Below are 8332 nucleotides of genomic sequence, written 5' to 3'. Positions count from 1 at the left end.
ACTGCCACCGCCGCTAGGCTTCAGCATGCTCCGTCTCTCTGAAAAGATCTCGAGGATTGGACCTATGCGAATTCAAAGCTCCTTCCAACATGCTCTGTTATATCCATGAATAGTAAAAAAATCACTTTTCATATCAGAATGTCTATCCGAGGCACAGCCAGAAGCCAATCTGCCCTTTTGAACCCTTCAACAGCCCCTCTATTAGTGAAACTTTGAGCCTAAGGCAAGAGGGGGAACAATAATAAGAAGATCATTTCAGATTGCTGCTGTGAAGAAAATAAATTACTGATAATGACTGAGCTTCCCTGATGACTCAGTCTGTAAAGAATCCGCCTGCACTCCAGAAGAGTAACAAACTGAAATCTTTGAGATCACACAGGTTGGAAATATGTACATAACTGCACAAGGTGTCAATTCTGCTATACAGTGCAGTTTTAGTCAGTTTTAGTTGCATAGGTTTCCATTGTATTTATAGTCTGTTTATGCTAAATCTGGCCAAAGATGAGCATTGTCCACCACTAAAATGCCTCTGCCACTTTTGAATTCTGTGCTAATTTTGTGGCCAGAATGCGGTGATCAAAATGCTCAATCTTTTTACAGTGGTATAGGAAGATGGCAAAAATTTCCTAAAGTGCAATAGATTTTCAAGTGTATTGTGCCTTGTTCTAAAACTTTTATTAAGTAGGTGCACTTGACAGTATTGAGGTCATTTGTTATGGTGCTATTTCAATTAGTCTAGGTTTAGGCCCTTGTACATTTTGCCCATAACTTTTTACAAAGTACTTCTTTTACTGCACATTCAGAGAATTTTATATATATGTCTTGTGTGCGTGTCCTTAAACTTCCAATCTTATTTTGTCTCTTGGAGATTGTTGAACGCAGCTTGTCTAGGAAGGGGATGGGACTAGATTCTAAAATTTATTTGGGACCATGGGAATGATAGTTGGGAATAAAACTATTTGCACACGACAGATTTCTAGATACTTTTTGCTGCTAGTTTTATGTAATATTTATTGAACATTTTGACAAATATTTATTTTTGTAAGCCTAAAAGTGATTCTTTGAAAGTTTAAAGAAACTTGACCAAAAGACAGTACAAAAACACTGGCACTTGAATGTTGAATGTCACCGTATGCGTGAAATTATATATTTCGGGGTAGTGTGAGCTTTTAATGTTAAGTCATATTAAACTCTTAAGTCAAATTAAGCAGACCCGGCATTGGCAGTGTAGCCATAACTTTCTGATGTTAGTAAAAACAAAATTGGCGACTTTAAATTAAATCATGCCAAGGTTTTGATACACTCGTCTTGAGATAATAATGAAACACTTCAAAACACTGATATGAAGTGTCCATATTCAAATATTGTGTGTTTTGTTTCATTGTGTGTATTTTTTTTCCAGTGAATGTCTGGCTCATTGCAATCCTGAAACATGTGGTTATCTTTGTTGTATTGGCATAATCAGTGACTTGTACATTCAGCGATAGCATTTGAGCAAGTTTTATCAGCAAGCAATATTTTCAGTTAATAAATAAGGTTTCAAAAATCATGTAAGAGTGAATTTAAACTTGCTGAATGTAAAGATTGAAACTCAAGTCACTGTAGCTTTAGTAATTGCTTATTGTATTAGTTTAGATGCTAGCACTGCATGTGCTGTGCATATTCTGATTTTATTAAAAGTTGAACTGCACAGTAAAAAAAAAAAAAGAATCCGCCTGCAATGCAGGAAACCTGGGTTCAATCCCTGGGTTGGGAAGATCCCCTGGAGAAGGGAACGACTACCCACTTCAGTATCCTGGCCTGGAGAGTCCATGGACAGAGGAGCCTGGCAGGCTACAGTCCACGGGGTCGCAAAGAGTCGGACAGGATTGAGCGACTAAGCACATCTCTCAATGACTGAGGGAAACTGGTATTTCAGAAAGGATGGTCAGGGAAGCCTCCTTAAGAAGGTGACTGACGAAAACTCTGTGTGTGTGTGTGTGTGTGTGTGTGTGTGTGTGTGTGTGTGTGTGTGTGTGTACGTAAAGGTAACTGACTTTTTTTAAACTTAAGATCCAATGATTGAAAGACTGTGCCTTTTTGTGAAAGACAGCAGTTTATATCCTGAGGTTTCCAGAACAGGGGAAATGTTCTGAAACCTCTTGCTCTAAACCCGGAACAATTTATATATATATATATATACATATATATATATATATATATATGTCCTCTCAGACAGCCCCAGGATTATTTCCTCTAGTGCTTTTCTGTCTGGGATAATCCCATTCACACCAATAACTTTATCGTGGTTAGATAATATTTAACAAGCACTCTAAATATCCTAGGCTTTGGGCTAAACACCTTACGGTTTGGCGGGGGGGGTTTGTTGTTGTTTATGTTTTAATTCGTGTGACCCATTATTTCTATCACTAAAAATAATAATAGGTGGCATTCTAGAATACTTAAGTACTATACATCAGGCCCCGTTCAAAGAATTGTACCCATGTTAATTTACTTAATCCTGGGCTTCCCAGTGGCGCTAGTGGACAGAGAAGCCAGTCAGGCTACAGTGTGTGCATACTAAGTTGCTTCAATCGTGTCCAACTCTTTGCAACCCCGTGAACTGTAGCCCACCAGGCTCCTCTGTCCATGGGATTCTTCAGGCAAGATACTGAAGTAGGTTGCCATGCCCTCCTCCAGGGAATCTTCCCAGTCCAGGGATCAAACCCACATCTCTTGTCCCTTATATTATCAGGCTGGTTCTTTGCCTGTAGTGCCACCTGGGAAGCCCTATAGTTCCCTGTGCTATCTAGTTAATTCTTGTCTTTTACCTACTTTACATATTGTAGTGTGTATATATTAATCCCAAACTTATAATTTATCTTTCCTCCCCTCACTGTTCCCTTTGGTGACCATGTTTGTTTTCTATGTCTGTGAGTCTGATTGTTTTGTAAATAAGTTCATTTTTATCTTTTTTTTTAAGACTCCACATAAAAGTGATTACCATATAATACTCGTCATTGCCTGGCTTCATTTAGTTATCATCACCTGTGATAATCTCTAGGTCCACTCATTTTGCTGCAAACAAATGGCAATATTTCATTCCTTTTTATGGCTGAGTAATATTCCATTGCATATATGTACCAAATCTTTATCCATTCATCTGATGGACACTTAGGTTGCTTCCATGTCTTGGTTATTGTAAATAGTGCTGCATGCATCTTTGCAAAGTATGGTTTTCTCAGTATACATGCCCAGTAGTGTGATTGCTGGGTCATTTGGTAGTTCTATTTTTAGTTTTTTAAGGAACCTCCATACTGTTCTCCCAAGTGGTTACACCAGTTTACATTGCCACCAAAAGTGTAAGAGGGTTCCCTTTTCTCCACACCCTCTCCAGCATTTATTACCTGTCGGGGGCTCGAGTTCTATCCCTGGTTGGGAACTAGATCCCACATGCCACAACTAAGACCTGGTGCAGCCAAATAAATAGATTAAAAAAAATTTTTTTAATCAGTTTCTTAAATATTGGAAGTTGGCACTGGTAATATTCTAGTAATTTGTTAAGCAGAAAGGCAGCTCTGCAAATTGTTTTATGAATGCATATTTCATACGTATGTGTTTTAGCTTTTGTAAAAAATTGTGGAATACAGCATACAAAGGAGAATCTAGAATATAAATGTATGGTATAAAAAGTAATTCTCCCAACAGCTGAATAAACGCCAGCCAATCCAAGAGCAAGACCACCTCGGATATCCCCCCCCCCTACTCCTTAAGACTGCAGCAGTCGCCTCCTTTTTTTCATGAGTTATTTTTTATTTATGCCTTTGTATGCATCTGAAATGTCTTAAAGCTTTTCCAAAGTTAAGTGTTGTGCAGAGGAAGAATCCCATGGACAGAGGAACCTGTGTTTAGTTGCTCAGTCGTGTCCGACTCTCTGTGACCCCATGGACTATAGCCCATCAGGCTCTTCTGTCCATGGAGATTCCCCAGGCATGAACACTGGAGTGGGTTGCCATGCCCTCCTCCAGGGGATCTTCCCAACCCAGGGATCGAACCCAGGTCTACCACATTGGAGGCGTACTCTTTACCATTTGATCCGCCAGGGAAGCCCATGGGGTCACAAAGAGTTGGACACAACTCAGTGACTTAACACACCTGCTCCTTACTAGAGGTGGGACCTGGGGCAAGTCATCTCCCCTCCCCCAGGCTTTTCCTCAGCTGCCTAAACACTGCAGCAAATGCCCACACCTCCCAGGATTGTCTGAAGGATTCAAACCACAAACTCCACACTGATTCAACAAATTTATTGAGACCTCTTGGGACCTAAGCCCTGTAGAAAAGAGAGATGAATCAGCTTTCACACTCAGGAAGCTCATGGTTGGAAACTGGTAACTATAAAAACAACACAGCCACTGAGTGCTTTGGATTGGGGAGGGGTATAAGGAGGATGTAGTGTTTATACATCTGGAATCGAACACTAACCGCCAAGAGGCAGGAGGTTGGGCGGGACCTCCCACGCAGAGATGAGCTTGGAACCGTCTAGAAAGGGTCTTGCCACGGACACAGCCGAGCGCCCACAGGTCTCTGGAGCTCACTGCAGGCTGGCCCACTGCAGGGACGTGTAGACCACCTTACCATCGGGCTGCGGGGAGCACAGCAGCAGCGTCTTTCTGACACTGGTGCCCAAGCGGCCAGCCGAAACCAGGTCCTGCAGTGGGATGGGGTCCCCGGGAGCCCAGCACTGGGCGATGTAGTGAGCGTGGAAACGGAGCGGGTCGCCTGGGAGAAGGAGAGAGGCAGGTAGCAGTTTCCACTGGTGGAGAACTGGAAGACACTGGGACCTCCAACACGGAGGGGATCTCAATGCATCCAGCCATCACTACCAATATTGCAAAAGACACCCTTGGGCCTGGGGGGTGGAGCAAGTTGACACATTATGTATATCTTATTTAAAAACAAGTAACTGAATATATCACTGTCAGTCAAAGCCATGAGGAACTCAAAGGGTATCATGTATATCGTATCATAAATATCCAATGAGAAGTGACTCAGACTAAAAGAAGAGAACGATTTACAACAGGAGGGCATAATAAAATAGAATTAAGGAGTCAACCAAATTTTTCTGAAAAGGGCCAGATAGTAAATATTTTCAGTTTTGTGGGCCATGCTGCAAATACTCAACTCTGCCAATCTAGCACCATAGCATTCACTGACCATATGTAAACAAACAGAGCTGTGTTCCAATAAAACTTTATTAAAAAAAAAAAACAAACCTGTCAGTGTGCCTCATTTGACAGGCTGAGGGGAGGGGGGCTATACTTTGCTCCCAGGTTAGACGAACCTGATCAAGTAGAGTAGGACCCTGAGTAAGGCACTATACAGAAAACTAACAGGTAACATAATTCTAAAAGAGCAAGTCTTCCAGCAATTCTACTCCTGGGTATTTATCTGAAAAAACGTGAAAACACTAATTCAAGAAGATAAACACACCCCTATGTACACTGCAGCATTATTTACAATAGCCAAGATATGGAAGGGCTTCCCAAGTGGCTCAGTGGTAAAGAATTTGCAATGTGTATGTATTATTAGATATAGTAATGTACATAACACTACAAAATATGATTTACGTTTTATTCTATATGTCTTCTGTGAGAGTTTTTTCCCCCCTCTTTGTTCATTTACTAAACTGCTCTCCAAAAAAGCTTGGATTCCCAAGTGTTTTCTGTTTTCCCATGGTTTCAGAGGCTGAGAAAAGGAGACCAAAAAAGGGGGGAAACGCAGACCGTGGTGGGATTGTGAAGAAAAATGTCACCAGAGGTCCCAACACAAACTCACCAGGATAGACCAGGAAGTCGCCCCCGAACTTGCCAGCGGCACTGAGGAAGAAGCCTCGTTCCCACAGGTCTCTGTAGATGCTGTAGCGAAGCTCGTGGGCAGGGCGGCCAGCATGGGGCCAGTCTTTGGACTGGACACGCCAGTCCAGGGGCCTAGCCTTGATGGGCCGCGGCCGAGCAGTCGCCAACTGGATAAGCAGAGCAGACCTCGGTAAGGGGGCCACTCCATTTGAAGGCCCTGGCTGGGAAGAGGAGCCTGGTGGGGAAGAATCCAAGCGTTTGATGAATCCAAGGGGCAAGGCTTTTTTCTCAGGCCCCAGGGAGGATCAGCCCTAGAGTCCCAGCCAAAAACCCCCCAAGGATCTCTTCCCTCTTTCCCCTGGTCCATGGACTCCAACCCCCACCTTCACATGCTTCCTCATGCTCTCCAGCAGCCTGGCCAGCACTGGCCTCATTCTCTTCGGCAGCTTGCTTCCCACCGGCCTCCTGGCTCCCACTGGTCCCTGATTCCTGTTCCAGCTTTAGCTTCTTCGCAGCCTGGCCCTCTGTAATCTTCTCTAGGAGCTCCTGACGACGGGTCTCTCGGGCCTCAGCTGCCAGGGCGCTTTGCTCCTGGAAACCCTGCTCTTGCTGGCGCTTGAAGGATGCCAGTGCCTGAGAAGTAAACTTTGCTGTAATATCAGGATTCAGACATGCACTGCCTTAGAAATTCTAACTCTGGCTCCTCCAAACCTCGGGGAGTGAACCCGGGGATCCTACTATCCTACTCTCACAGAATTCCAGAATCCAGGACTCTCAGAGCCCTCCCAACCAGGAATCTGTCGTCCCAGCCTCTCCTCCTGCAGGTCCCCGGGAGGGGAGTCCCTAGCCTGCCCCCACTTACCAGGCTGTGTTGGCGGGGGTCCGGGCGCGGGGCGCTGACTAGGGTCACTGCGCCGATCTCGGCCAGCAGTCGCGCCTCCTCAGGCATCAACAGCAGTGGGAGGCCCAGGCGCGAGTTCTGGCGGGGCCCGCGAGGCAGGGCGCCCACCGTGCGGCCCCCCACGCCCAGGCGCTCCCGCAGCGCCTGCACCGCCTCGGCCCCCCACACCAGGGAGCGGCCGTTCGCCACCTCCACCACCAGCATCCTCCTGCGGGAAGCCAGGGGCACAACAGTCACCCACCGAGCAGCACGCCTCTCGCCGCGGGATTCGCGCCGCTGGGAGGGTGCCCACCGCCTAGCTGGGGGGTCTCGGCGAGGCCCCGCCCCTGAGGCTCGTGGGGCGGAGCCTCGCTCCGAGCCGCGTTCGCCACCTGCTGAGCGGGCGCACCAGTCCCGCCCCCTGGGCGACGGGCTCCGCCCCCGGGCGATCCCGCCAGGCCCCGGGGCTGACCCAGACGAGGCCCCGCCCCGAAAGGAGCGCCGGGGCCCCGCCCGGGCGCCTCGGGCCCTGCGGTCAGCATTCTGGCCAGGGGCGAGACTGGCCGCGCGGGCCCCCGCGCCTGGCGGCAAAGCCTGCCATAGGGCGGACCACGCCCCCTCCGAAAGGTCCTTTTCGGCGTCGCCCTCCGGTGTTCCCGTCAGGTGTCGGGACCTCCGGAGGCCAAAGCCCCCCGAGGCCACGCCCCCTTGGGGGTTCCTCGGGGACCCTTCTTTCTGAGCCCTCGAGGTCCAGCCTCAGGTCCCCACTCTGAGTCCGGCTCGCAGAATGCGAAGCCCCGCCCCCGCCCGAGCGCGGCCGCTTCGTAAGTTCAGAAGTCCTCGGCTCAGCCCATCGCGGCCCCGCCCCCTCCCGAAGACGCGGGGTTAGGCGTTCGGACATCCTCGGGTCAGCCGATCGCGACCCCGCCCCCTCCCGAAGACTGGGCGTCAGGCGTTAGGACGGCCTCGGCTCACGTCAAGCCCACAACCTGAGGCCCCACCCCCTCCGGAAGACAAGGCGTCAGGCGTTCGGACGGCTTCGGCTCAAGTCAAGCCCACAGCCTGAGGCCCCGCCCCCTTCGGCCGCGGGCTCTCTCCTCGGTTGGAGTTCCCGCCACACGACCGAACCCACAGCCGGAAGCCCAGAGCGTTCTCCTCTCGGGCGGGCTCAGCCCGCTCGTGAGCGCTCCCTTCAGAATGTGGCACCGTCCTCTGACGGAACCAGCTATTCACCTCGTAAACACCAGCTCGCAGTCCCAGCGGAGCCACCCCCTACGTAGCGCGCCACGCGGGGTTTCCTCCACCCCCCATGCCGACCCCCTGCGTCGATGTCGTCACGCCGCCACCTCAGCGGAGCGGGAAGTCTGGGGCCCGCCCCGCAGGGCCGAAGCCCTGCCTTCCCCCTATAGTGTAAATCCCTCGAGCCCGCCCCTCGAAGCGCACCTCCCTCCTCGGTTCCGGGACTAGGAAACGGGCCGCTCGCCACGCTGGCCCCGCCCCTTGAGGTCGGACTCTGTTTACCCCACCCCCTGGGGGGGGGGGGCTTCTGGGCCCCGCCTCTTTCGTATGGCCAAAGCCCGTGGCTCTGCCTCCGTCCTAATCCTGAGACTCCGCCTAT

General features: G+C 49.2%; 1 protein-coding gene across 3 annotated transcripts; it reads right to left on the bottom strand.

Annotated features, from left to right (window-relative positions):
• Positions 1-4267: 4267 nt before the first annotated feature.
• TSEN34 (tRNA splicing endonuclease subunit 34) lies at positions 4268-8247 on the bottom strand. Of its 3 annotated transcripts, none has more exons than XM_070450274.1 (5): positions 8158-8247; positions 6697-6943; positions 6218-6467; positions 5815-6069; positions 4268-4758 (listed from the first exon to the last, which is right to left on the bottom strand). In XM_070450274.1, exons 2-5 carry the CDS (start codon positions 6937-6939, stop codon positions 4571-4573), a joined length of 936 nt encoding a protein of 311 aa, XP_070306375.1. In that variant the 5' UTR covers positions 6940-6943; positions 8158-8247; the 3' UTR covers positions 4268-4570. The 3 variants fall into 3 exon arrangements, with proteins under 3 accessions (XP_070306375.1, XP_020751225.2, XP_070306374.1); XM_020895566.2 differs by lacking the exon at positions 8158-8247 and adding an exon at positions 7948-8104; XM_070450273.1 differs by lacking the exon at positions 8158-8247 and adding an exon at positions 7296-7525.
• Positions 8248-8332: the final 85 nt, after the last annotated feature.

The sequence above is a fragment of the Odocoileus virginianus genome, chromosome 20 (assembly GCF_023699985.2).
Source record: "Odocoileus virginianus isolate 20LAN1187 ecotype Illinois chromosome 20, Ovbor_1.2, whole genome shotgun sequence".
Taxonomy (NCBI): domain Eukaryota; kingdom Metazoa; phylum Chordata; class Mammalia; order Artiodactyla; family Cervidae; genus Odocoileus; species Odocoileus virginianus.
Note: the sequence above shows the minus strand (reverse complement) of the source record. Positions and strands in the feature narration are given on the sequence as shown.